This window comes from Triturus cristatus, unplaced genomic scaffold, assembly GCF_964204655.1.
Source record: "Triturus cristatus unplaced genomic scaffold, aTriCri1.1 SCAFFOLD_199, whole genome shotgun sequence".
NCBI lineage: Eukaryota > Metazoa > Chordata > Amphibia > Caudata > Salamandridae > Triturus > Triturus cristatus.
In genome coordinates, this window is record NW_028188282.1 from 959954 (window position 1) to 987537 (window position 27584).

The following is a 27584-nucleotide window of genomic DNA, read 5'->3' on the forward strand; positions in this document are numbered from 1 at the left end:
TCTGCTGACCTGGTTCTCTGGCTCTAGAGCAGCTCTGCTCACCTGGTTCTCTGGCTCAAGAGCAGCTCTGCTCACCTGGTTCTTAGGCTCTAGAGCAGCTCTACTGACCTGGTTCGCTGGCTCTACAACTGCTCTGCTGAACTGGTTCTCTGGTTCTAAAGAAGCTTTGCTGACCTGGTTCTATGGATCTAAAGCAGCTCTGCTGACCTCATTCTCTGGTTCTAAAGCAGCTATGCTGATCTGATTCTCTGTGTTTGCAACGGTTCTGCTGACCTGGTTTCTCTGGCTCTACAGCAGCTCTGGTGACCTGGTTCTCTGGCTCTAGAGCAGCTCTGCTGACCTGGTTCTTAGGCTCTAGAGCTGCTCTGCTGACCTGGTTTCTCTGGCTCTACAGCAGCTCTGCTGACCTGGTTTTCTGGCTCTAGAGCAGCTCTGCTGACCTGGTTCTCTGGCTCTACAACAGCTCTGCAGACCTGGTTCTCCGGCTCTAAAGCGGCTCTGCTGATTTGGTTGTCTGGCTCTAAAGCGGCTCTGCTGACCTGGTTCTCAGGCTCTAGAGCAGCTCTGCTGACCTGGTTTTCTGGCTCTACAACAGCTCTGGTGACCTGGTTCTCTGGCTCTAGAGCAGCTCTGCTGACCTGGTTCTTAGGCTCTAGAGCTGCTCTGCTGACCTGGTTTCTCTGGCTCTACAGCAGCTCTGCTGACCTGGTTTTCTGGCTCTAGAGCAGCTCTGCTGACCTGGTTCTCTGGCTCTACAACGGCTCTGCAGACCTGGTTCTCTGGCTCTAAAGCAGCTCTGCTGACCAGGTTCTATGCCTCTAGAGCTGCTCTGCTGGCCTGGTTCTTAGGCTCTAGAGCAGCTCTGCTGACCTGGTTCTCTGGCTCTAAAGCAGCTATGCTGGTGTGGTTCTCTGGCACTAAAGTGCCTCTACTGAGCTGGTTCTCTCCCTCTATAGCACCTCTGCTGACATGGTTCTCTGGCTCTAAAGCAGCTCTCCCGACCTGGTTCTCTGGCTCGAGAGCAGCTCTGCTGACCTGGTTCTTAGGTTCTAGAGCAGGTCTGCTGACCTGGTTCTATGGCTCTACAACTGCTCTGCTGACCTGGTTCTCTGGCTCTTAAGGAGCTCTGCTGACCTGGTTTTCTGGCTCTAGATCAGCTCTGCTGACCTGGTTCTCTGGCTCTAAAGCAGCTCTGCTGACCTGGTTCTCTGGCTCTAGAGCAGCTCTGCTGACCTGGTTCTTAGGCTCTTGAGCAGCTCTGCTGACCTGGTTCTCTGGCTCTAAAGCAGCACTGCTGACCTGATTTTCTGGCTCTAAAGCAGCTCTGGTGACCTGATTCTCTGGCTCTAAAGCAGCTCTGCTGACGTGGTTCTCTGGCGCTAAAGCACCTCTGCTGACCTGGTTCTCTCCCTCTATAGCACCTCTGCTGACCTGGTTCTCTGACTCTAATGCAGCTCTCCTGTCCTGGTTCTCTGGATCAAGAGCAGTTCTGCTGACCTGGTTCTTAGGCTCTAAAGCAGATCTGCTGACCTGGTTCTCTAGCTCTACAATGGATCTGCTGACCTGGTTCTCTGTCTCTAAAGCAGCTCTGCAGATCTGGTTCACTCCCTCTAAAGCAGCTCTGCTGGCCTGTTTCTCTGGCTCTAAAGCAGCTCTGCAGACCTGGTTGTCTTTCTCTAGAGCAGCTCTGCTGACCTGGTTCTCTGGCTCTATAACGGCTCTGCTGACCTGGTTCGCTGGCTCTAAAGCAGCTCTGCTGACCTGGTTCTATGGCTCTAAACCAGATCTGCTGACCTGGTTCTCTGGCTGTACAACGGCTCTGCGGACCTGGTTCTCTGGCTCTAAAGCAGCTCTGCTGACCTGGTTGTCTGGCTGTACAACGGCTCTGCGGACCTGGTTCTCTGGCTCTAAAGCAGCTCTGCTGACCTGGTTCTATGGTTCTAAAGCAGCTCTCCTGACCTGGTTCTTAGGCTCAAGAGCAGCTCTGGTGACCTGTTTCTCTGGCTCTACAGCAGCTCTGCTGACCTGGTTCTCTGGCTCTACAATGGCTCTGCGGATCTGTTTCTCTGGCTCTTAAACAGTTTTGCTGATCTATGTACACAAGTATGAGAGGCAACACAAAACCAAAAGTATTGTATGGTTTCAAAGTGAAAACTGAATGCTGAGTCCACACAGCGGTTGAGTATTTTCATATGTTCTTTATTCCAAAATTCGGTGCAACCAAATCCGCAGCCAACGCGTTTCGCCCAAGCATGGGCTTCTTCAAGGCTGTTTAGAGATCATACAAATGCAATATTTGTAAAATTTCATAAATGTATAAAGAGTGGCTGCACAAACACAAATAGTGTGATGAAGAAACGTCAAAGAGTGCAGGAAAAGGAAAGGACTGTGAGAAACAAAGGAAGAGCATGAGGCGGCACAGCGCGTAAAAAACACAAGTTACTAAAAAGCAACCACTGTGCCTAACGAACGGAGTTAGAGAAAGATAAGTGAGTAGCCCCAGGTCCAAAGAGTTGGACTAAGAGAATGTTACGTCCAGAAATAGAAAAGCTAGGTTAAAAAGCATGGAGAAGTCGCTTACCAAGGTTAATAGAACGTAAGCACACGTCAAAAAATTCACATAATAGTGTGACGAAAACAGCTGGACCCAGTATTGTGTCTGTAAAATTAAGACAGCACAATAAATAGTGCATCAAGAGTCAAAAAATAATTGGAAATGATCATGGCGTAGGAACACAGTAGTGTCAACTCACCTTACTAGGTGATTAACCAGTGAGTATTGTAAGTCCGTTTGGTGTGTAACTTCAAAGGTGTACAATGCGAGGCTCTGACTAATCAGATCTGTTAGAAAAAACAAAAGCAACGCAAAGTTGCGTAAATGTTGACATGTCCCGGTGTCCAGCCACAGATGAGAATATTAACACGGATATCAATTATAAGAAACAGCTGTTCTACAGGCAAAACCGCCAGTTCAGTAAGCCGCTTGTACGTTCATGCAATGTATGAGATTGTGTATGTTAAAACATAACGTATGGACATTTTCGTTATCTCTATGTTCCATTTTCCACTACTCTCTTTATTCAGAGTGTACAACTTATGTTTATTGGGTGTGTCGTTGATGTATCATTACTATGCTTTCAACCTGTTTGCTAATACTGTTACCTTGTGGTCACAACTTACTGGTGTTGACAGGTGGAATGTAACCTAGCCTATTTCTGCAACATGAACGTTTATACTACTATGACATTGCTGTAATAGTATGCTTCACAGTGAGTTCCTGTCATCCTACAGTCGTTGTCTCTCTCACTGCAATGACCCCTCTTTTTGACTCTAATAGTACTAGTCAACCACAGCTTCCTTTACTATATTTCTCCTGGGCAACTATAAAAAAATTTTAACTTTAGACTTGCCTTTCCTCCCATTTCTGGATACTATTGCCACAAAACTTGATATTCGAATACACCTACTTGTTCGTATCCTTTCCCTCTTTGAATAGAGTCCGAGTCTCTCTACAGACGATCTGCTTATGCTCTACTCCTGAATGGTTCAGCATAAATATGGGTCTTTTTATGGCCCTTTTTAATTCTGATCTTTAGTCGCTTACCTCGTGTTTTTACCTTTTTTTTACATTTGCGCGGACCGCCCCACGTTAAATAGCTTCCGTTTTTCCAGCCATTTCACTACCTACCTTCGATTTGAGGTCGGACGTGTGGTACTGAATATATCAGACACACAGGTTGCACTTACTGCCATTTTCTGGCAATACTCATGTGCGTCATACTCAGGTTTTCTATACGTAATTTGCTTATTGCGGGTAGACACGGCAAGACCATTCTGTCCATGGTACTGGACAACAGTCAACCTTGTTGTTTACCTTGTCACCCGTTACCTCCATATGTCTGTGCGTCACTGTGTCCGCTCACATCAAACACGGTTTTTAGATTACTTACACGACAAACCGGAACTACTACATTATGGAGGATTCCAGTCTGTGACGCGCTCTAATACTCCAGCATCCGTCACTATCACATACTGGACTTAACCTGCTTGGCGCGTTAGTTGTATTTTATGGGCGTTGCCATTGCCTAGGTAACCATCTCAACACATTGAACACGTTAGTCAGATGACTTATACGACCTACCGGAACTACTCCAATATGGAGGATTTCAGTCAGTGACGCGCTCTAGTCTTCTAGCACTCGTCACCGTCGCACACCGGACATTACCTGTTTGGCGCGTTAGTATAAATGCATGGGCGTTGCCATTGCCAAGGTAACCGTTTCAGCACGACGGGATTCATGGCGCCTCGGACTTCGGCTGAATTCTACACATTGAGTTTCACAAAGTAAGTGTTTGATGGGGGACACGAGCAGGTCGGACTTTGGATGCTCTCATGGGCAGAGTCACCTTTGTCTTTTTGTGGTAACGAATGGCTGGTAGTTTTTGTCTTTTCCCAGGCTAGGGATACTCTGCAGCATTTTAGATCAATGCGAACATACTTGGTAGCCAGTGTTTTTAGGTGCCTTTTTCCTTGCCTGAGGTTTCCGTGTATGACTGTAAATAGGCGGATGTGTAACTCTGACAATACACGGGTCAGCAATTGCCTTGTAGGAATCCAACCGGTTGGGACTTCACTTTACGAAACCTGAAGGTTTCCGTGATTTTCATGGCCGTTTTCTGTTACTGTGGTTCACGTGTGTGAGAAGTTGGCCTGGTATATGATGTTCACTAGTTAAAGTGACCACCTTGTACCATGCCAAGCAACCCTTATGGTGTGGTTGTAAGTCAACCTTTTCGGACTAGCTGCCCTAGTGGTAGCGTAGGCTAAGCAGTCTTTGAGGCTAAACTCGTTAAAGCGTGTTAAGCAGGCTGTTTTACCAAATGTAACCCCCCTTTATACCAATAAAAGGACACCACACAGATATATATTCAAAATATATATGTATTTATTTCTCAAAGTATCCCCTAGACTCTTTATGAGCACAGGAGCACAAATCGTTAAACAAGACAACGTTATAATATACAGAAGTTGCACTTTATATGGATGGGCCCTGGTGGCCACTCAAACCATATACTAAAATAGTGGTATAAGTACCACAAACAGGAAAGGGAAAAGGCCTAGGGCCTCTAGAATCGCTGGGCCTACAAGGAGCTAACTTCAGTTAGTGACCAGGAGGTCCACGGATTGCGCGTGCAGTGAGGAAAGTCACACGCGTGCTCCCATAGGTTTTCAATGGGTGCGTAAAAGTTAGAAAGTTACTGCAGAAAGGGTCTTCTGGGTGGACTACGATCTTAAGATTCGAAACACAGACACTAGAGATGATTCTCTACACTTGGGCACCGGAGTGCCAGCTTTACCTCACCTACAGGAAGCGGGTGCATAGGTCTCGAAGTGGGTCGGGTTTCTTCTATCGATTCAATGGAGCCTGATGACAAAGATGCGGCAGGCGGTCGGTCCAGAAGAGCTGCGTTGGATCCAAGGGTGGATCGGAGTTGTAGAAGACCTGAAAGCAGAGGGGACAGTGTTCACAGTCACTTGCCAGTGACCGGCGTGGCACCAGGTAGGTACCAGGCGATGTCGGGTGCAAACAGGTGGTTAGGTGTAGCTTGTCTCCGCAGCCACGTGGTCCCTGAAGGTCGACGACATCCAGAAGTTGGGTCACGAGCTGTCCCACGCAGGCTCTCGCTGTTGGCGGTGTCGGCGACTCGAAAGAAGCAAACAAGCCTTGGCAAAGGCAGGAGTCGTGGAAGTTCAAGAAAGCTGATTGTTCTGACCAGCAAGGTCAGAGGGGCTGCTCTTTTGAGGGGCAGCTAGGGCCAGTCTGGAGCAATCAGACCAGCATTGTTGATTTTCAAATAGGTCGCCAAAATGGCCACTAGCCAACGGGCCAGGGACCGGGCAGGCGCGTTGAGATGCAAAGTGCAGAGGGGCCCCACGCAGATCGTGGAGATGCTGGAGGGCTCACCTTTGGTGCAGATGCTGCTCGGTGGTTGGGCTTCTCAGGACCCAAAGCACAACTTGGAGGGAGCCTCTGTCGCTGCGCTTGCAGCTTGTCGTCGGTCTTTCAAGATGGCTGGCTCCACGTGTCTCGGTGCCTCCAAGGGTTCCTTCTTTGCAGGGACTGTGGATCGGGCGGTGAGAGGTCTGGAGGTCCAGGTCTTGTCGGGCTCTGGGCTCGGGCTCCGGCTGGAGGTGGCGGCAAAGCAGACGTTCAATAGCTGGTTGGTGCTTGCGCTAGCAAGATGGTCACTCCCTGACCATAGGGGAGATTTTCCTTCAGTCCTCTGTGCAGCAGAGCGTCGAAGTTCCTGTCTTCTTGTGGTTAAGTTGATTCCAGGATGTCTGAAGTCTTAGGACACAGCTCCTACCTTTAAGCGGATTCTAGGGGCCGGACTACCTGCTAGGTCCCTCCCTAAGGGTGGGACCAGGAAGGGGGGTGGTTACACCCCCAATCCTTTGTCCAGCTCGCCCCAGGTCCGGGGCTGGTGTGCCCCAGGACCGGATTGAACTGGCATATGCACCGAGGCTCCTTGTGAGCCTCAGGCATGTCTGGTTTCTTTCAAGCCCAACCTGACCAATACACAAAATCCTGTCTGGGGTGGTGCTCGCACCTCCCCTGGCAGGAAACCCTTTGTCCACACCTCCCAAGCTGGAAGGACTCCCAGCAGCAGGAGGGCAGACTTGTGTCTGTGGTGGCAGCATTCATTTTGTGGAGCTGAGGCTATGTCTGATTTTACCCGGGTTTCAGGTACTGTACATGTCGTGTCCTCTAGAAGGGTGGAATGCTAACCCCGTCGCCAGAATTGGCGAGGGGTTAGTATTCCAATTCGTATGACACCTTACTCGACATGTTTTGATAAAGCCAAACCAAAGATAGCATTTAACCGCGAGGTTCATAATGCACTTAAGAGTATATGGTATGACGATATCTGGAAACGGTAGAAGGAAGTTGTTCCGACCACTGCAGACAGGCTCAGCTCATGCCAGAGCACCATCTCACATGGAACCAAGCACTCTGCCTTCAGGATTGTCAAGGCCTGCCATAGGAGTGACTTATAGGTTACCATGTGTTCCATTTTAAGGTTAGGTATAGGTATACTATACCTAAGTAAGAGGTGGTTACACCAACTTACCCCAGCTGAGTGATCAGCCAGTTGTGTCAAATTTGTTAGGCCAAGCCAGGGGTGGCATAATACATGCTTCAGCCCCTGGCAGGCCTTAGATACACCAATGCCCTGGGTACCTAGTGTACACTGGTACAGGGGCTCACAGGGTGATCCACTTCCAATTGGTTATGCACCTAGGGTGCATAGTGTCAATTTAGTTAGAGAGAACAGCAGGCTGGGGGTCTGATTAGCAGGCCCACAGCCTCAATATGTCAAAAACCAGTGAAGCAAAAAGCAAAAATTTGGGGTGACCATAGGATAGCAGACCCTACTCTCCTACAACGTGGTATGGAAGCTTATTTATACATTTTGAGGTTACGTGGAAGCGGCTTACTGAACTGGTGGTTTTGCCTGTAGAACAGCTGTTTCTTATAATTGATATCCGTGTTAATATTCTCATATGTGGCTGGACACGGGACATATGTCAACATTTACGTAACGTTGCGTTGCTTTTGTTTTTTCTAACAGATCTGATTAGTCAGAGCCTCGCATTGTACACCTTTGAAGTTACACACCAAACGGACTTACAATACTCACTGGTTAATCACCTAGTAAGGTGAGTTGACACTACTGTGTTCCTACGCCATGATCATTTCCAATTATTGTTTGACTCTTGATGCACTATTTATTGTGCTGTCTTAATTTTACAGACACAATACTGGGTCCAGCTGTTTTCGTCACACTATTATGTGAATTTTTTGACGTGTGCTTACGTTCTATTAACCTTGGTAAGCGACTTCTCCATGCTTTTTAACCTAGCTTTTCTATTTCTGGACGTAACATTCTCTTAGTCCAACTCTTTGGACCTGGGGCTACTCACTTATCTTTCTCTAACTCCGTTCGTTAGGCACAGTGGTTGCTTTTTAGTAACTTGTGTTTTTTACGCGCTGTGCCGCCTCATGCTCTTCCTTTGTTTCTCACAGTCCTTTCCTTTTCCTGCACTCTTTGACGTTTCTTCATCACACTATTTGTGTTTGTGCAGCCACTCTTTATACATTTATGAAATTTTACAAATATTGCATTTGTATGATCTCTAAACAGCCTTGAAGAAGCCCATGCTTGGGCGAAACGCGTTGGCTGCGGATTTGGTTGCACCGAATTTTGGAATAAAGAACATATGAAAATACTCAACCGCTGTGAGGACTCAGCATTCAGTTTTCACTTTGAAACCATACAATAATTTTGGTTTTGTGTTGCCTCTCATACTTGTGTACATATGTTATATTTATGGTCATCCAAGCAGCTGGCCATTTGAGGTGGGCAATACTCTCACTACTGCTTAGTGACAAGTCCAGGCTGTGCACTCACTTATAACCCTGCTGCTTTATCCTATAACTGTCTAGTTTTGCTGATCTGGTTCTCTGGCTCTACAACGGCTTTGCTGACCTGGTTCTCTGGCTCTACATTTGCTCTGCTGACCTGGTTCTCTGGCTCTACAACGGCTCTGCTGACCTGGTTCTCTGCCTCTAGTGCAGCTTTGCTGATCTGGTTCTCTGGCTCTACAACCGGTCTGCTGACCTGGATCTTTGGCTCTAGAGCAGCTCTGCTGACCTGGGTCTCTGGCTCTACAGCGGCTCTGCTGACCTGGTTTCTCTGGCTCTATAGCAGCTCTGCTGACCTGGGTCTCTGGCTCTACAATGGCTCTGCAGACCTGGTTTTCTGTCACTTCTATGGCTCTAATACAGCTCTGCTCACCTGGTTCTCTGGCTCTAAAGCAGCTCTGCTGACCTGCTTCTCTGGCTCTACAGCAGCTCTGCTGACACAGTTACCTGGCTCTAGAGCAGCTCTGCTGACCCGGTTCTCAGGCTCTAGAGCAGCTCTGCTGACCTGGTTCTTAGGCTCTAGAGCAGCTCTGCTGACCTGGTTCTCTGGCTCTAGAGAGGCTTGGCTGACCCGGTTCTCTGCCTCTAGAGCAGCTCTGCTGACCTGTTTCTTAGGCTCTAGAGTAGCTCTGCTGACCTGGATCTCTGGCTCTAAAGCAGCTCTGCTGACCTGGTTCTCTAGATCTAAAGAGGCTCTGCTGACCTTGTTCTCTGGCTCTATAGTCGCTCTGCTGACCTGTTTCTCTGGATCTAAAGCAGCTCTGCTGCACTGGTTCTCTGTTTCTAAAGCAGCTCTGCTGACCTGGTTCTCTGGCTCTAAAGCAGCTCTGCTGACCTGGTTCTCTCCCTCTAAAGCAGCTCTGCTGACCTGGTTTCTCTGGCTCGACAGCAGCTCTACTGACCTGGTTCTCTGCCTCTAAAGCAGCTCTGCTGACCTCGTTCTCTGGCTCTAAAGCAGCTCTGCTTACCTGGTTCTCTGGCTCTAATGCAGCTCTGCTAATCTGGTTCTCTCCCTCTAGAGCAGCTCTGCTGACCTGGTTCTTAGCCTCTAGAGCAGCTCTGCTGACCTGGTTCTATGGCTCTAAAGCAGCTCTGCTGACCTGCTTCTCTGGCGCTAAAGCAGCTCAGCTGACCTGGTTTTCTCCCTCTATAACAACTCTGCTGACCTGGTTCCCTGGCTCTAAAGCAGCCCTGCTGACCTGGTTCTGAGGCTCTAGAGCAGCTCTGCTTACCTGGTTTTCTGGCTAAACAACGGCTCTGCTGACCTGGTTCTCTGGCTCTACAAAGACTCCACTGACCTGGTTCTCTGGCTCTAAAGCAGCTCTGCAGATCTGGTTCTCTCCCTCTAAAGCAGCTATGCTGATCTGGTTCTCTCCCTCTAAAGTAGCTCTGCTGACCTGTTTCTCTAGCCCTTAGGCAGCTCTGCTGACCTGGTTCTCTGGCTCTAGAGCAGCTCTGCTGACCTGGTTCTTAGGCTCTGGAGCAGCTCTGCTGACCTGGTTCTCTGGCTGTACAACGGCTCTGCTGACCCTGTTCTCTGGCTCTAAAGCAGCTCTGCTGACCTGGTTCTATGGCTCTAAAGCAGGTCTGCTGATCTGGTTCTTAGGCTCAAGAGCAGCTCTGCTGACCTGGTTCTCTGGCTCTACAGCAGCTCTGATGACCTGGTTCTCTGGCTCTAAAGCAGGTCTGCTGATCTGGTTCTCTGGCTCTAAAGCAGCTCTGCTGACCTGGTTCTTAGGCTCAAGAGCAGCTCTGCTGACCTGGTTCTCTGGCTCTACAGCAGCTCTGCTGACCTGGTTCTCTGGCTCTAAAGCAGGTCTGCTGATCTGGTTATTTGGCTCTAAAGCAGCTCTGCTGACCTGGTTCTTAGGCTCTAGAGCAGCTCTGCTGACCTGTTTCTCTGGTTCTAAAACAGCTTTGCTCATCTGATTCTCTTTCTCTACAACGGCTTTGCTGACCTGTTTCTCTGGCTCTAGACCAGCTCTGCTGACCTGGTTCTCTGGCTCTAAAGCAGCTCTGCTGACCTGTTTCTCTGGCTCTAAAACAGGTTTCCTCATCTGGTTTTCTTTCTCTACAACCGCTTTGCTGACCTCGTTCTCTGGTTCTAAAGCAGCTCTGCTGACTTGGTTCTCTGGCTCTAAAGCAGCTCTGCTGACCTGGTTCTCTCCCTCTAGCGCAGCTCTGCTGACCTGGTTTCTCTGGCTCAACAGCAGCTCTGCTGACCTGGTTCTCTACCTCTAAAGCAGCTCTGCTGACCTCATTCTCTGGCTCTAAAGCAGCTATGCTGACATGGTTCTCTGGCTCTAAAGAAGCTCTGCTGACCTGGTTCTCTCCCTCTAGAGCAGCTCTGCTGACCCGGTTCTTAGGCTCTAGAGCAGCTCTGCTGACCTGGTTCTATGGCTCTAAAGCAGCTCTGCTGACCTGGTTCTCTGGCACTAAAGCGGCTCAGCTGACCTGGTTTTCTCCCTCTATAGCATCTCTGCTGACATGGTTCCCTGGCTCTAAAGCAGCTCTGCTTACCTGGTTTTCTGGCTCTACAACGGCTCTGCCGCCCTGGTTCTCTGGCTCTACAACGGCTCTGCTGACCTGGTTCTCTGGCTCTAAAGCAGCTCTGCTGATCTGGTTCTCTCCCTCTAAAGCATGCCTGCTGATCTGGTTCTCTCTCTCTAAAGCAGCTCTGCTGACCTGTTTCTCTAGCTCTGAAGCATCTCTTCTGACCTGGTTCTCTGGCTCTAGAGCAGCTCTGCTGACCTGGTTCTCTGGCTGTACAACGGCTCTGCTGACCTGGTACTCTGGCTCTACAACGGCTCTGCTGACCTGGTTCTCTGGCTCTAAAGCAGCTCTGCTAATCTGGTTCTCTCCCTCTAAAGCAGCTCTGCTGATCTGGTTCTCTCCCTCTAAAGCAGCTCTGCTGACCTGTTTCTCTCCCTCTAAAGCAGCTCTGCTGATCTAGTTCTCTCCCTCTAAAGCAGGTCAGCTGACCTGTTTCTCTATCTCTGAAGCAGCTCTTCTAACCTGATTCTCTGGCTCTGGAGCAGCTCTGCTGACCTGGTTCTCTGGCTGTACAACAGCTCTGCTGATCTGATTCTCTGGCTCTAAAGCAGGTCTGCTGACCTTGTTCTATGGCTCTAAAGCAGGTCTGCTGATCTGGTTCTCTGGCTCTAAAGCATCTCTGCTGATTTGGTTCTTAGACTCTAGAGCAGCTCTGCTGACCTGGTTCTCTGGCTCTACAGCAGCTCTGCTATTCCTGGTTCTCTGGCTGTACAACGGCACTGCTGATCTGGTTCTCTGACTCTACAACGGCTTTGCTGACCTGTTTCTCTGGCTTTAGAGCAGCTCTGCTGACTTGTTTCTCTGGCTCTACAACGGCTCTGCTGACCTGGTTCTCTGGCTCTAGAGCAGCTTTGCTGATCTGGTTCTCTGGCTCTACAACGGCTCTGCTGACCTGGATCTCTGGCTCTACAGCGACTCTGCTGACCTGTTTCTCTGGCTCTAGAGCAGCTCTGCTGACCTGGTTCTCTGGCTCTACAACAGCTCTGCAGACCTGGTTCTCTGGCTCTAAAGCGGCTCTGCTGATTTGGTTGTCTGGCTCTAAAGCAGCTCTGCTGACCTGGTTCTCTGGCTCTAGAGCAGCTCTGCTGGCCTGGTTCTTAGGCTCTAGAGCAGCTCTGCTGACCTGGTTCTCTGGCTCTACAACAGCTCTACAGACCTGGTTCTCTGGCTCTAAAGCAGCTCTTCTGACCCGATTCTCTGGCTCTAAAGCAGCTCTGCTGACCAGGTTCTATGCCTCTAGAGCTACTCTGCTGGCCTGGTTCTTAGGCTCTAGAGCAGCTCTGCTGACTTGGTTCTCTGGCACTACAACGGCTAGGCTGACCTGGTTCTCTGGCTCTAAAGCAGCTCTGCTGACCTGGTTCTCTGATTCTAAAGCAGCTCTGCTGGTGTGGTTCTCTGGCACTAAAGTGCCTCTACTGAGCTGGTTCTCTCCCTCTATAGCACCTCTGCTGACATGGTTCTCTGGCTCTAAAGCAGCTCTCCCGACCTGGTTCTCTGGCTCGAGAGCAGCTCTGCTGACCTGGTTTTTAGGTTCTAGAGCAGGTCTGCTGAACTGGTTCTATGGCTCTACAACTGCTCTGCTGACCTGGTTCTCTGGCTCTTAAGGAGCTCTGCAGACCTGGTTCTCTGGCTCTAGATCAGCTCTGCTGACCTGGTTCTCTCGCTCTAAAGCAGCTCTGCTGACCTGGTTCTCTGGTTCTAGAGCAGCTCGGCTGACCTGGTTCTTAGGCTCTTGAGCAGCTCTGCTGACCTGGTTCTCTGGCTCTAAAGCAGCTCTGGTGACCTGATTCTCTGGCTCTAAAGCTGCTCTGCTGACGTGGTTCTCTGGCGCTAAAGCACCTCTGCTGACCTGGTTCTCTCCCTCTATAGCACCTCTGCTGACCTGGTTCTCTGACTCTAAAGCAGCTCTCCTGACCTGGTTCTGTGGCTCAAGAGCAGTTCTGCTGACCTGGTTCTTAGGCTCTAAAGCAGATCTGCTGACCTGGTTCTCTAGCTCTACAATGGATCTGATGACCTGGTTCTCTGGCTCTAAAGCAGCTCTGCAGATCTGGTTCACTCCCTCTAAAGCAGCTCTGCTGACCTGTTTCTCTGGCTCTAAAGCATCTCTGCTGACCTGGTTGTCTGGCTCTAGAGCAGCTCTGCTGACCTGGTTCTCTGGCTCTATAACGGCTCTGCTGACCTGGTTCACTGGCTCTAACGCAGCTCTGCTGACCTGGTTCTATGGCTCTAAACCAGATCTGCTGACCTGGTTCTCTGGCTCTACAGCAGCTCTGCTGACCTGGTTCTCTGGCTCAACAGCAGCTCTGCTATCCTGGTTCTCTGGCTGTACAACGGCACTGCTGACCTGATTCTCTGACTCTAAAACAGCTTTGATGATCTGGTTCTCTGACTCTACAACGGCTATGCTGACCTGTTTCTCTGGCTTTAGAGCAGCTCTGCTGACTTGTTTCTCTGGCTCTACAACGACTCTGCTGACCTGGTTCTTCCTTCTCTAGAGCAGCTTTGCTGATCTGGTTCTCTGGCTCTACAACGGCTCTGCTGACCTGGATCTCTGGCTCTACAGCGACTCTGCTGACCTGTTTCTCTGGCTCTAGAGCAGCTCTGCTGACCTGGTTCTCTGGCTCTACAACGGCTCTGCAGACCTGGTTCTCTGGCTCTAAAGCGGCTCTGCTGATTTGGTTGTCTGGCTCTAAAGCGGCTCTGCTGACCTGGTTCTCTGGCTCTAGAGCAGCTCTGCTGGCCTGGTTCTTAGGCTCTAGAGCAGCTCTGCTGACCTGGTTCTCTGGCTCTACAACAGCTCTACAGACCTGGTTCTCTGGCTCTAAAGCAGCTCTTCTGACCCGATTCTCTGGCTCTAAAGCAGCTCTGCTGACCAGGTTCTATGCCTCTAGAGCTACTCTGCTGGCCTGGTTCTTAGGCTCTAGAGCAGCTCTGCTGACTTGGTTCTCTGACACTACAACGGCTAGGCTGACCTGGTTCTCTGGCTCTAAAGCAGCTCTGCTGACCTGGTTCTCTGATTCTAAAGCAGCTCTGCTGGTGTGGTTCTCTGGCTCTAAAGCAGCTCTCCCGACCTGGTTCTCTGGCTCGAGAGCAGCTCTGCTGACCTGGTTTTTAGGTTCTAGAGCAGGTCTGCTGAACTGGTTCTATGGCTCTACAACTGCTCTGCTGACCTGGTTCTCTGGCTCTTAAGGAGCTCTGCAGACCTGGTTCTCTGGCTCTAGATCAGCTCTGCTGACCTGGTTCTTAGGCTCTTGAGCAGCTCTGCTGACCTGGTTCTCTGGCTCTAAAGCAGCTCTGCTGACCTGATTTTCTGGCTCTAAAGCAGCTCTGGTGACCTGATTCTCTGGCTCTAAAGCAGCTCTGCTGACGTGGTTCTCTGGCGCTAAAGCACCTCTGCTGACCTGGTTCTCTCCCTCTATAGCACCTCTGCTGACCTGGTTCTCTGACTCTAAAGCAGCTCTCCTGACCTGGCTCTGTGGCTCAAGAGCAGTTCTGCTGACCTGGTTCTTAGGCTCTAAAGCAGATCTGCTGACCTGGTTCTCTAGCTCTACAATGGATCTGATGACCTGGTTCTCTGGCTCTAAAGCAGCTCTGCAGATCTGGTTCACTCCCTCTAAAGCAGCTCTGCTGACCTGTTTCTCTGGCTCTAAAGCATCTCTGCTGACCTGGTTGTCTGGCTCTAGAGCAGCTCTGCTGACCTGGTTCTCTGGCTCTATAACGGCTCTGCTGACCTGGTTCGCTGGCTCTAAAGCAGCTCTGCTGACCTGGTTCTATGGCTCTAAACCAGATCTGCTGACCTGGTTCTCTGGCTGTACAACGGCTCTGCGGACCTGGTTCTCTGGCTCTAAAGCAGCTCTGCTGACCTGGTTGTCTGGCTGTACAACGGCTCTGCGGACCTGGTTCTCTGGCTCTAAAGCAGCTCTGCTGACCTGGTTCTATGGCTCTAAAGCAGCTCTCCTGATCTGGTTCTCTGGCTCTAAAGCAGCTCTGCTGACCTGGTTCTTAGGCTCAAGAGCAGCTCTGGTGACCTGGTTCTCTGGCTCTACAGCAGCGCTGCTGACCTGGTTCTCTGGCTCTACAATGGCTCTGCGGATCTGTTTCTGTGGCTCTTAAACAGTTTTGCTGATCTGCTACTCTGGCTCTACAACGGCTTTGCTGACCTGGTTCTCTGGCTCTACATTAGCTCTGCTGACCTGGTTCTCTGGCTCTACAACGGCTCTGCTGACCTGGTTCTCTGCCTCTAGAGCAGCTTTGCCGATCTGGTTCTCTGGATCTACAACCGGTCTGCTGACCTGGATCTCTGGCTCTAGAGCAGCTCTGCTGACCTGGGTCTCTGGCTCTACAGCGGCTCTGCTGACGTGGTTCACTGGCTCTATAGCAGCTCCGCTGACCTGGTTCTCTGGCTCTACAATGGCTCTGCAGACCTGGTTTTCTGTCACTTCTATGGCTCTAAAACAGCTCTGCTCACCTGGTTCTCTGGCTCTAAAGCAGCTCTGCTGACCTGCTTCTCTGGCTCTACAGCAGCTCTGCTGACACAGTTACCTGGCTCTACAGCAGCTCTGCTGACCCGGTTCTCAGGCTCTAGAGCAGCTCTGCTGACCTGGTTCTTAGGCTCTAGAGCAGCTCTGCTGACCTGGTTCTCTGGCTCTACAGAGGCTCGGATGACCCGGTTCTCTGCCTCTAGAGCAGCTCTGCTGACCTGTTTCTTAGGCTCTAGAGCAGCTCTGCTGACCTGGTTCTCTGGCTCTATAGCCGCTCTGCTGACCTGTTTCTCTGGATCTAAAGCAGCTCTGCTGCACTGGTTCTCTGTTTCTAAAGCAGCTCTGCTGACCTGGTTCTCTGGCTCTAAAGCAGCTCTGCTGACCTGGTTCTCTCCCTCTAAAGCAGCTCTGCTGACCTGGTTTCTCTGGCTCGACAGCAGCTCTACTGACCTGGTTCTCTGCCTCTAAAGCAGCTCTGCTGACCTCGTTCTCTGGCTCTAAAGCAGCTCTGCTGACCTGGTTCTCTGGCTCTAATGCAGCTCTGCTGACCTGGTTCTCTCCCTCTAGAGCAGCTCTGCTGACCTGGTTCTTAGCCTCTAGAGCAGCTCTGCTGACCTGGTTCTATGGCTCTAAAGCAGCTCTGCTGACCTGGTTCTCTGGCGCTAAAGCAGCTCAGCTGACCTTGTTTTCTCCCTCTATAGCAGCTCTGCTGACCTGGTTCCCTGGCTCTAAAGCAGTCCTGCTGACCTGGTTCTTAGGTTCTAGAGCAGCTCTGCTTACCTGGTTTTCTGGCTAAACAACGGCTCTGCTGACCTGGTTCTCTGGCTCTACAACGACTCTGCTGACCTGGTTCTCTGGCTCTAAAGCAGCTCTGCAGATCTGGTTCTCTCCCTCTAAAGCAGCTATGCTGATCTGATTCTCTCCCTCTAAAGTAGCTCTGCTGACCTGTTTCTCTAGCCCTGAGGCAGCTCTGCTGACCTGGTTCTCTGGCTCTAGAGCAGCTCTGCTGACCTGGTTCTTAGGCTCTGGAGCAGCTCTGCTGACCTGGTTCTCTGGCTGTACAACGGCTCTGCTGACCCTGTTCTCTGACTCTAAAGCAGCACTGCTGACCTGGTTCTATGGCTCTAAAGCAGGTCTGCTGATCTGGCTCTTAGGCTCAAGAGCAGCTCTGCTGACCTGGTTCTCTGGCTCTACAGCAGCTCTGCTGACCTGGTTCTCTGGCTCTAAAGCAGGTCTGCTGATCAGGTTCTCTGGCTTTAAAGCAGCTCTGCTGACCTGGTTCTTAGGCTCAAGAGCAGCTCTGCTGACCTGGTTCTCTGGCTCTACAGCAGCTCTGCTGACCTGGTTCTCTGGCTCTAAAGCAGCTCTGCTGACCAGGTTCTATGCCTCTAGAGCTGCTCTGCTGGCCTGGTTCTGTTGTAGGGATTCTGCTTATACACAGAACTATGCTTAGAACCCCAGGACCTCAGTGAATTGTGGTGTACCAGAAACTCACCTCAGAACCCAGAACCCAGTATCCGGCTAGCATAAGTGTCCCATTCGTTATCCAAGATTTAGCTCAGAGATCCCAATGAATAGACAACCCAGAACAAGCGACTCAGTGTACTCTCAGGAATGGTGGGAATCGGAAATACCTGTTCGTATATTATTCTCACATCAGTCCACAACAATAATCAACAGAGACACGTTTGTAAATAAAAGGGGTTTATTTTTATAGACCACGTGTCCTAAGATGCAGTACTTTGGCTAATACAAGCAGACAAATGAATAATATCAAAACCAGCAACATAGTTACAATACCATAGAATATAAAAGGGGTGATCATATTATAATGACAGTGGATACTACCACCTTCCCTTGACTAAGAAGCTAATATTATTATTATGCTAATAGAAGGTCTCTTAGGCTTGAATAGGGGACCCCATACCTCAAAGATCAGCTTAGTGAAATCACATCACAGGAGCATCAGGAGACTTCTCGCAGGAAGGCTCGTCTTCGGTCTGAATAATAAACATGATGTCTGTGATATTAAAAGCACCAACTTTCAGGTATGTGCAGCTGCGCGTGTGTTATGGCTAAATAGTGGGTCGATCAACCTAGAGTGGAAAACATGCATTGTGTAATATTCCAGACTGTTTGTCACACCATGTACAGACCAAGGTCGCTGCGCAGAGCTTGGGATGGTAACAACAGATTGCTCTCGTGTGAAGCAAGTCTCGAGTCAGCAGTTTATTTAAGAAATAACATGTAAACGCAGTGTCGTGTGCAAAAGCAGAAAGATGGCATTCTAACATCTAACGTGGTTATGCTAACTTAACAATGTATGTGCGTATTCAGGAAGAACTCACTACACGCCCCCTTGATCGAAGCACTATTGAATAGGCAAGAAAAGAGAGAACGCAGAGTTCAGTGTCGTCAGAGCAGAACAAGGCGTAACCAATGCAGAGTTTCAGAATGCGCCAAAGTCCGAAACTACAAAAAATATAAACCAGGGCTTTTTTTTGAATGAAAAAATGGAAGTAAAAAAAAAACTCAAAACGACCATCAGGAAAAAAAGAGAAAGAAAAGAAGAAATGGTGCGCTAGAGTGCTGTCCAATAGCACAGGCGCAAAGGACGACTGTCCAGTTAATCCATGAATGTATAGGCAGCATATGTGGCCACTGCTTCCAACAAAAAATCGTTTGCAGGTCCACTGAAAGTCTCAGCCATCCAATCCATCAACGAAAAGGAACATACGTGTTCATCAACCATCGGAGCCTCTAGCACGATCAGAGGGCACCCGGAATGTTCCTCCAAATAGCTCATAGCCAAGAAGTTGTAGGCAGCTGTTGAGATGTCCCAATTACCCAGGATACCATGCGCCGCACCACAGGCCATAATCCGGACACCAGAACAGGCCAACTCGTGAGACACTAAGGGCCTCATCAGTCGATCGAAATCCGGCACCGGAGACACCAGGTTGGTCAAGCACAAATCCAAAGGCCATTCAAAGGGACAATCCAGGCAGTGAAACACAGGCTGCACGCAGGTGAAGTAGGAATACCTGAAGGATAATCCATATGCCAGGCTTAAGGTCGCCAACGGCAGAGTTCCATAAAAGTCAAGCATCCTATCACGAAGAAGATGCAGGCGGGACAGGCGCTCGTGTGGCACAGAAGGAGCAGCCATTCCGTAGTATGAAAAGTAAAAGCAGCACACCTGCCACCAGCGCCAGAAGCAGCGGAACACCTCCAAAGATGCTCGAGAAAAGTGAATGAAAAAATGCCGGAATCACACCAAAAATAGTTTTGAAAGAGGTCACGAGACCCGAGCCCACAAGTTTAAAAAAATGAGCCAGGCCGGTCGTGGACGAGGCATTAAAAATAGTTTGGATCAAAGTGCCGAAATGTAGGGGGAGGTCAGTATTCAGAAGCGCCTGTACCTCAGTGCGCGTATTAGCAACGTGAAGGACAAATGTTTCACGAGAGGAAGTCAATGGCACCTCTTTTTGGGACAATAGAGCTCTTATTCTGCTCAACTTGTTGAACTCTGCTTTCAAGGTTGGAATCGAAGGCCAGATTGAAACATCCAGCTGCCCATGCGGGGGTGGAAAGAGAACATTATTGCAGCAGACAACTTTCTGCGAGACAGTTACTATGTACGGGATTCCCACTAACATCCCGCAGCAAGCTTCATTATTCAAAATTAAATAACTACCGTTTGCAAGCAGCGTGAAAGAAGGCGTAATCACAGGCACTGGGATACCTCGTAGGACGCAGGCTAAGTTCGGGGCTTGTACATTGCATGCGCCGTGTAATTGAATGTGCCTACATACCAAGGAATGGTCTGGTGTCGTGGTACATTCCTCGCCTTTCAAATAAACCTCAGTGCCGTCCCTAGTACATCTATACGTAAAGGGGAGGGACCAAACCTCATGTATGAAAGCGGTGCCCAGCGGTTCATATCTACCCAAAGCATAATGTTTCATACAAGAAGTGAACTTAAAAAGCGCGAAAGGGAGAGTTATCAATCCGTGGACTAACCACGTAGCTGAATTGATCTCCGCTACAGAAAAAGGCAATGGTTCTAATTTTTCAATATGTAACAATGAATATGTAGCATCCTTCATGGACATAAATCGCTGCTTGTCAATAAGGTTAAAGGGAAGAAATAACGATGTAGTGTTAAGATAGTCCCAAGGGACTCTCCCCGCCTTTAACGTCTGCAATGTCCATGCAAACTGCATAACAGAACGCAACTGGTTTTGACCATGATATAACACAGACATATCATCATGCACAATATCAACAACAGAAGAAACAATATTATCTAATGTATAAATCCTAGAAGAGAGAGTGCTAATGCTATTATCTATAACGGCTAAAACCTTCTCCATGTTTGCTTGGTCAATAGCTCTCAACCTGGAAGCTGCCTCAATCTGCGACAACTTCCAGACTTCGTTGTAAATAGCATACGCCCACCTTTTTGTTCTGCCACCCACAGGACCCTTAACAAAATCATTCAAATCTATTTTGTCATGTAATTGTGATAAATGAACTTTGACAGACGCCAAGGTGGAATGTCGCAGCCAAGATTGGCATAACTTGCCCACAGAGTATGTAGTTACAGTATGTGACGACTCAAACCGAGGATCTACGCGTTCCTGAGTATACCCCGGTTTCAGTCCCAAAAAGCGACGTTGACAGGCGTCTGAACTGCTTTGCCAAACTAACCAACCCTCACTATGAAATTTCGAAATGTTGAAAGATGTATTTGAAACTAAGGATTGCAAAGCAGTAAGGGATAGATCTGTGTGGTTATCCCAATTGGGATAAGCGCCCAGATCCGGCACAGAAGGTGACTTTAATTGTTTAGAAGTAGCCAATCCAAAACAGGTGGTTTGGAAGATGGATGAATTTAAAAATAAAATATGATTTGGTATAAGACAAGCACGATGCAAAGCCTCTGTACCCTGTACCTGCCACGGCTTGGAACCCCAAACCGACTTTAGATCAATAGTAGCCTTCCATACATCATAACCTTTGATTGACAACTCGTCCATAAAGGACTTAGAATAAAGTAGCTTTGTGTGTGTCAGTCTAACCTTTGCGGCAGACTCAGGCAGCACCTTAAAATAAAACGCTGCCGGGTCGGAAACACTGAAATCAGTAAAATAAGAATACTTGTTAACTAGTGTTTGTGAACTTCCGAACTCGGGAGTAGGACAGTGTTCCCATTGGGTAAAATTTACAAAATTTCTAAATGTATTTGCTTTATGCAGGAAATGATTGCCATAATGTTGAAAACAATACTGTTCCGCATAATTAGCCGCATTTTCATATAAATCTTCAGCATCAAAAGCGGCATAATATTTCAAATCAGAAAACAGTGATTCAATGGCGTGTACATCCCAATCATCAGAACGTATGTTCTGCCTAACCACATCACCCATAGAAACACGAAATACATTAGGTACATTAATGACCTCTGTAGGCCCATGAATTTGGAATTTAACAGCATCCCATGCGATTCCATCCAAGACGGGCCAGGCAGTAATATTCACAAAAGTCTGGTCCCTTTTCATGATGTGGGACGAGGATTGGGGGGCCAAAGTTCCATTGATAAGTCTAATTGTCGATCTCTCACTCAGATAGTGGCCATCCACAAGACGGAAAAAAACTATTACAAATCCAATTGACATAAACAAAAAAATAGTAAAAAGCATCAACCAGATGTACGTCCAAGGGGCAATCAAAAAATGACTCTTAAACCAGCTGAAAAAAACCGCAATGTTTGATGGGGGGCTCGAGGGTAATGAGTTAGTGTCAAAAGAGAAACGGGACTGGCCAAGTGCTGTAGATTGTAAAACAGGCGAGGGACCACGTGTAGGATAAGCATACTCAGTCTCTTCGGGCAAACCACCAGCCGATGGTATCAACAAGGGATCAGTAACAGATTGCATCTCGATGGCCACCTCAGGCAAGGTGTTAGAAGCAAGAGTCAACATTGAATTTCTTTGCATCGTCTGGCATGAAACTGCTGGAGTCATACTAAGAAGTATCGGCCACTCGCTGAAGTTTGACATTGTCAATAGAGATGTACCTGTTTTCTTTGCGACCAGGAAGTGGAGGTAAAATGACTGTTCTTGTACCCTGCACTCCAAGCACTGGAACTGGTGCACGATAAGAGGGGCCAAACTCCTTCTTGTTCTCCACCTTCTCACGGACCAGGTCTCCAACTCGGGGTAGCCAGCCGACTACCGGAACCTGAACTTCAGCTTCAGATGTGGAGGGCAAATGTTCCTTCGAAAGAGTGTCTCTGGCTTCTTGTAGAGTCTGTAAAACAGCACAGTGATCATCTACGTCAAAGGGTGCGGTCGACGCCGCCATGTCTAGACCATCAAGGTCTGGGACAAACATTCTGATTCCGAAGAGCATCATGTACGGGGTCCGCCCACCCAGAGACCTTCTAGGGAGATTATTAAGTGCACGTTGGACGTTATACAAATGGGCTAGCCAGTTCCGGCCTGTGCCTAAAACACGTGCTGTCAATGATTGCTTTAAGTCACGGTTCATTCGCTCCACCACACTATTACCCTCAGGTCGGTAGGGGGACGAAAATTTGACTAGGACCCCCAAATTTCTCATAGCCTCCTTGTAAGCCTTAGAGGCGAACGCAGGGCCCTGATCAGAATGGAAGGTACCACACGCAAAAGTTCCCACAAAGACACGCAAATCCCTGATGACAGTCCGCGAGTCAGCACTCCTTTGTGGCCATACCCATAGAAAACGTGTGCACGAATCCACTGCAACCAAGATGTACTTGTACGCAGTATCAGAGGAAAAAGGACCGCAATGATCCAAATAAACACAACCAAATGGCTTATTAGAGATGTACAGCTGTGTCTGTGGTGGGCGCGCAACAGTAGAAGGTTTAATCTGTTGGCAAATGTCACAATCAAGAACATAAGCGCGCGCTTGTTTATATAAACCAAACCACCAGTAACGTTGTTGTAGCAGAGATATTGTAGCTGACACACCGGCGTGGGCAGACGCCAACCCCTCATGTGCAGCCAAGATCAGTGCTGGCCTGCAGTCCGCGTTGGGAATAATTCTGTCACCAACGTCATTAATCCTCACTAATGGGACATTATCAGGACTTAAATGGTAAATGTAACGAGAAGGAAAACCCTTCGGGTAATCGCCTCCCTTTTCTGTAGCAGCAATAGCTGCCAAGATGTCATCATCAATCCTACTTTTTGATCTGGTTACTGCTGCCACTAAGTACGTAGCCACTGCTGTTTTTGCTGCCTCGTCAGCCAAGCTGTTACCGACAGCATGGACACCAAGTCGTTGGTGACCAAGAGTGTGAATAACATTCACGAGAGGGAGACGTTCTTTAAAGTCTGCCACTCGAACCCAAAGCGTTTTATGCTTAATTGTGCTACCTTTTGTGTCTCGATAATCATTCTGAGACCAGAAATGTAAATTGTCATTATAGGACTGGACACAGTAGAAGGAATCACTCACTATAAGAGTAGTGACTCGGGGATCAGCAAACTCCAGTGCAAGCACTAGAGCCCGGAGCTCCGCCAATTGCGCGGTACAATCACCCAATGACTGCGTATGCACTGCATCAGATTGGAATTCACCATTTACGAATGTACCTACGACAATAGCGCAAGCCGCTGAGTAAGCGTGCTTCGATCCAATCGCGGGCTGCGCAGACCCGTCAGTGTATATGACACAATGGTATTCTTCGAGCGGGCGCAAAGACAGAGGTGCCGGATGAACGAATTCATACTGCAAGAACTCTTGAGTCTGTAATGAGGCATCAAAGATGTAGGTGACGTCTGGCGACGTCAGTGTTGTGGCCCATTGTATCCACCGAGGATGCAAAGCTTTAGAATTTGGTACACTTGCCTTTGTCACTGCTTCTAAGGCAGGATAGGGTGTTACAACCAGAATCTGTTTCCCATGTGACAGTGCGCGTTCTTTAAGGATCGCCATCTGTACAGCAGTCAGAACTTTTTCGACCGCGGAAAAACGTAATTCAGCAGAGGTGTACAAGTGGGATTTGTACGCAATGGGGACTGTATCGCCCTCATTAAACGTCAAATACGTGAAACCCACGGCGCCTGGCACTATTCTTATTACCAGGTTAGTGCGGTTATCACGTGTCAGCAAATATTGTGAAGCAAGAAGGTCAGCCTGTAAAGACTGTAAAATTTTAGAATGTTCCAGCTGCCAGCTAGACTTCGAAAATGTGGGTTGTACCAAGGCGTAAAGCGGCTTGATACGCTGGGCATAATCAGGAATGTACGTACGGCCGAAATTCAGAAAGCCCAGCAGAGATTGTAATTTCTTTAGCGTCGTTGGCGCACTCAAGCATGCGCACTTTTCCAGAAAGTGGGGAGCTAACCCCTTTCCTTCATTATTGAGCTCGTAGCCCAAAAACAAAACACTATATATCCGGCGATGTGAGACTTCGCAAAATTGAATTTGTAGCCATAGTCAGCAAAACTCACTATAATATTGTCGACTCGAGACAGATGTGGCAACAGCTCATCATCCGTGAGGTAGATATCGTCAACATAGGAGTATGCCTCGGGGTCAATTCTTTCTAAGAGAGAAACCACGCGAGCGGAAAAGACGCCAGGGCTATTTTTGTACCCCATGGCCAATCTGGTAAACTGTTTTTGTTTCCCGCCCGAAGTAAACGCTGTCCACTGGCTACTCAGTGTGGACAGGTTATGGCTAAAAAAGCCATTGGAAATGTCAAGTGTCGTTTTAAATCTTTTACGCACGAGACTGTCGACTAGAGCCGAGCTATGTGTATTTTGTACCGCGCAGGTCCGGCAATGGGAGTTTAGGTGCCGGTAATCCAAAACTAAACGGTACGAGCCGTCAGGCTTCGTTACAGTGAATAAAGGGTTATTCATAGGGGACACACAAGTTTCAATAACACCCTGATATTCCAATTGTTCAAGGATCGCCGCGACGTGGGGTCGAGCTTCACGACGCATGGGATACTGGGGCTGAGGCTGGGGCATAGACCGTAATGGAATCTCATGGCAGGGGGACAACCGGTCCCAACCCACTTGAGTACGATATACCGCTGGCGCAAGCGCCAGCGCCCACTCACCAGCGTACATTTCAGCTTGGTCCTTAGGCACCGTGTGCGCAAAGGACGGGAGGATTTTCTCCTCCCCTCTAGGAGCTTCCAAAATGAAGGCTGGGGGCCAATCTGCCTCCGCTAGGAGGATATCATAGGTGGTGGTCAGATTATCCCAAAAAATCCCTTTTATAGTACGTTGTATGTCACCCTCTATTAATAAGACTATTTCATAAAGTCTATCAGGGGGAGCCACTCTGGTGTCAGCTGTTTCAACAGTAACTAATACATCAGTTGCTGTCGCCGCCAGAAATGGACGCAGAGCTTGACGGACTATGGTAATTTCTGCTGCGCTGTCCAGTAGCGTCAGCGCCCATGTCCGGTTCTGAAGCTGTGTCCGCACTATCTGAGGCATATTTTGCCGTCAGAGCCGCCACTTTCTTCTTCTGAAACGGGGGTCTTTGTCGAGGAAACTCGTCCTGCTTGCCTTTACCCTCAGTCTGTCGGGGTTGGTCACGCTGTTGTGGAGCACCCCGACCCTTGCCACCGCCTCCGCCACCAGACTGTGTAGCCGATGTTTCCTGTGAAGAACGAGGAGAACGCGGTTCAGAAACCTGAAATCTATCAGGAGACTTAATAGTAGCACGATCGCGCAGATCATAAGTGCGTTCACTACTTGACTGTACGGGAGAGGCAGGCCGAGAGCCCTGTTTCTGCTGCTGCTTTCCCTGTTGTTTAGTCCGCCAAGGTTGTTTTGGAAAAATTGGCCGACCATCCTTACCAGAAGTTTCTGCCTTACCCTGCTGCCTAGAATCGGGATTTTTGATCACAGGCTTAACTCCTAAAGAGCTACGACCCAAATCACGATATGCTTCAGAAATTATTTTTGCAAATTCTTGCGGCTTGTCCTCTTCAGCAACTTTCTTCAGTTCATTACGAACCTGAAAGTGCAACGCATCACCCTTAAGGTTTCCCATTATCATGGTAGCCACCAGGCCAAAATCGCCGAGGAGCCGCATCCCCAATTCTATCGCAGACTCCGCTCCATGGTCCTCTTGAACCTGTTTAATAATGGAGGGCAGCTGCAACATCGACGGAGTGCCAAAGCACTGCGCGTACGTCGCAGCAAAAATCTTACCCCAGGATACACAATCATCCATATGGGGAACTAAGTCTTTAGGCAAACTAATGGTGAGGATCCTGTGTTTCTCCACAGGAGTTGTATGCGGATAAACCGCCTCTATTTGGTCAAATTTTTCAGCAAGCCAAAAAGGATAATCATCCCTTGTGAGGGGGCGCTTGCCCATAACAGAATTAACCATAACAGGACTAATGACCACCGCGTGATGATCACTAGGTTGTCCCGCACTAACAGGCGCCCCCGCCTGTACAGTGCGCGACACATACTGCACCAACGCCCTATATACTGATATAAGGGCAGTGTGTAGTACACGCAATTCAGCCACCGTCACCGTGAGGTAACGGGGATGAGGCGTAAATCCGGCTAGTACCGGCCAAGTGGCCCCTGCAATTGATAAAGGGCCCATTCTCGGCGGTATAACCACATGGGGGAGGGCGCCATTAAACCAAATCTGATGTTGCCAAGCAGATATTGGTATCTCCTGTGTCCTATACGGTGCATAGTTAGCAGGCACGGCAGTAGCAGTGTAAGAATGAAAGGTATCGTCATCCCCACTGACTGCCGGAATCGTCACCCAAGAATAGAATAACTCAAATGGGTGAGCCGCATCGGCTCCCACCACAAAGATGACGTCCATGCCCGTGTCCGGCACACCATACTGCGTCAAATGACGTTTCAGTGCCGCGCGGCTATGCGCCGCAATGTCTACTGCCATAAGGACAAGCTATACTTCAAGTATTCAGTAGCACAAGGGTTCAATAACCTTTTTAATGATCAAGCTTGAAGGAACCTATATCAATAGAACTAGGTAGGTTTAAATCCGTCAGACTTGTTATCCGGAAACAAGAATGAGGGTGCTGTGGACTAAATGTAAGCACTACTAAGGCGTTTCAACTCATAGACCAAACGTTAGGTGCGCCATGTTGTAGGGATTCTGCTTATACACAGAACTATGCTTGGAACCCCAGGACCTCAGTGAATTGTGGTGTACCAGAAACTCACCTCAGAACCCAGAACCCAGTATCCGGCTAGCATAAGTGTCCCATTCGTTATCCAAGATTTAGCTCAGAGATCCCAATGAATAGACAACCCAGAACAAGCGACTCAGTGTACTCTCAGGAATGGTGGGAATCGGAAATACCTGTTCGTATATTATTCTCACATCAGTCCACAACAATAATCAACAGAGACACGTTTGTAAATAAAAGGGGTTTATTTTTATAGACCACGTGTCCTAAGATGCAGTACTTTGGCTAATACAAGCAGACAAATGATTAATATCAAAACCAGCAACATAGTTACAATACCATAGAATATAAAAGGGGTGATCATATTATAATGACAGTGGATACTACCACCTTCCCTTGACTAAGAAGCTAATATTATTATTATGCTAATAGAAGGTCTCTTAGGCTTGAATAGGGGACCCCATACCTCAAAGATCAGCTTAGTGAAATCACATCACAGGAGCATCAGGAGACTTCTCGCAGGAAGGCTCGTCTTCGGTCTGAATAATAAACATGATGTCTGTGATATTAAAAGCACCAACTTTCAGGTATGTGCAGCTGCGCGTGTGTTATGGCTAAATAGTGGGTCGATCAACCTAGAGTGGAAAACATGCATTGTGTAATATTCCAGACTGTTTGTCACACCATGTACAGACCAAGGTCGCTGCGCAGAGCTTGGGATGGTAACAACAGATTGCTCTCGTGTGAAGCAAGTCTCGAGTCAGCAGTTTATTTAAGAAATAACATGTAAACGCAGTGTCGTGTGCAAAAGCAGAAAGATGGCATTCTAACATCTAACGTGGTTATGCTAACTTAACAA

At 48.7% G+C, this 27584-nt stretch overlaps 1 protein-coding gene and 1 long non-coding RNA gene across 2 annotated transcripts in view; one reads left to right on the plus strand and one right to left on the minus strand.

Moving 5' to 3' along the window:
- Positions 1 to 2178: 2178 nt before the first annotated feature.
- Positions 2179 to 2841, minus strand: LOC146769218 (uncharacterized). The gene is made up of 3 exons (XR_014976361.1): positions 2754 to 2841; positions 2582 to 2659; positions 2179 to 2268 (listed from the first exon to the last, which is right to left on the minus strand). It is a non-coding gene; the product is annotated as an uncharacterized LOC146769218 (long non-coding RNA).
- Positions 2842 to 4256: 1415 nt separating this feature from the next.
- LOC146769219 (uncharacterized) overlaps positions 4257 to 27584 on the plus strand; it is a 290732-nt gene continuing 267404 nt past the window's right edge. Inside the window, exons 1-4 of the mRNA XM_085640527.1 lie at positions 4257 to 4344; positions 7635 to 7722; positions 7817 to 7894; positions 8208 to 8302. Coding sequence (XP_085496653.1) covers positions 8284 to 8302 — 19 coding nt within the window. The 5' untranslated portion in view covers positions 4257 to 4344; positions 7635 to 7722; positions 7817 to 7894; positions 8208 to 8283. The remainder of the gene's footprint in view (positions 4345 to 7634; positions 7723 to 7816; positions 7895 to 8207; positions 8303 to 27584) is intronic.